Source organism: Sphaeramia orbicularis, chromosome 5 (assembly GCF_902148855.1).
Source record: "Sphaeramia orbicularis chromosome 5, fSphaOr1.1, whole genome shotgun sequence".
NCBI lineage: Eukaryota > Metazoa > Chordata > Actinopteri > Kurtiformes > Apogonidae > Sphaeramia > Sphaeramia orbicularis.
The window spans coordinates 3142214-3142539 of record NC_043961.1 but is presented as its reverse complement, the minus strand read 5'-3'; the positions used below and the strand labels follow the sequence as shown (position 1 = coordinate 3142539).

The 326-nt window shown below is 47.2% G+C and overlaps 1 protein-coding gene across 1 annotated transcript in view; it reads left to right on the top strand.

Annotated features, from left to right (window-relative positions):
* Window positions 1-270: 270 nt before the first annotated feature.
* The window catches only part of LOC115419464 (solute carrier family 41 member 1-like), a 12254-nt gene continuing 12198 nt past the window's right edge, over window positions 271-326 (top strand). Inside the window, 1 exon segment of the mRNA XM_030134258.1 lies at window positions 271-280. Within this exon segment, the coding sequence (XP_029990118.1) occupies window positions 271-280 (10 nt within the window).

The window sequence follows — 326 nt, the reverse complement described above, 5'->3', positions numbered from 1 at the left end:
AGGTTTTCTCTTTTCTCCAGCTCACCATCTTCCCGCCGCCGTCTCGCTCCCTGTCCCTGTCTCGGTCTCTGCCTCCGCCGCTGTGACTCCTCAGGAGCTGCTGAGCGTCATGGATCGCCTGGGTCACCACATCGCCGTCTCCAAGGAAACCTGAGGACAAGAATACAGGAGCAAGAGGAAAAAAAAAAAAACACACAATGAGGAATATTTTTGAAAGAAAAACACCAAGTGTTAGAGGCTGAGTCCGTCCAAACATCTGATGAAATTAAAATGTTCAGATGTAATTCGGCCTAAAATGTGCTTAGAGGTCTTATTTGTGTCTTTGT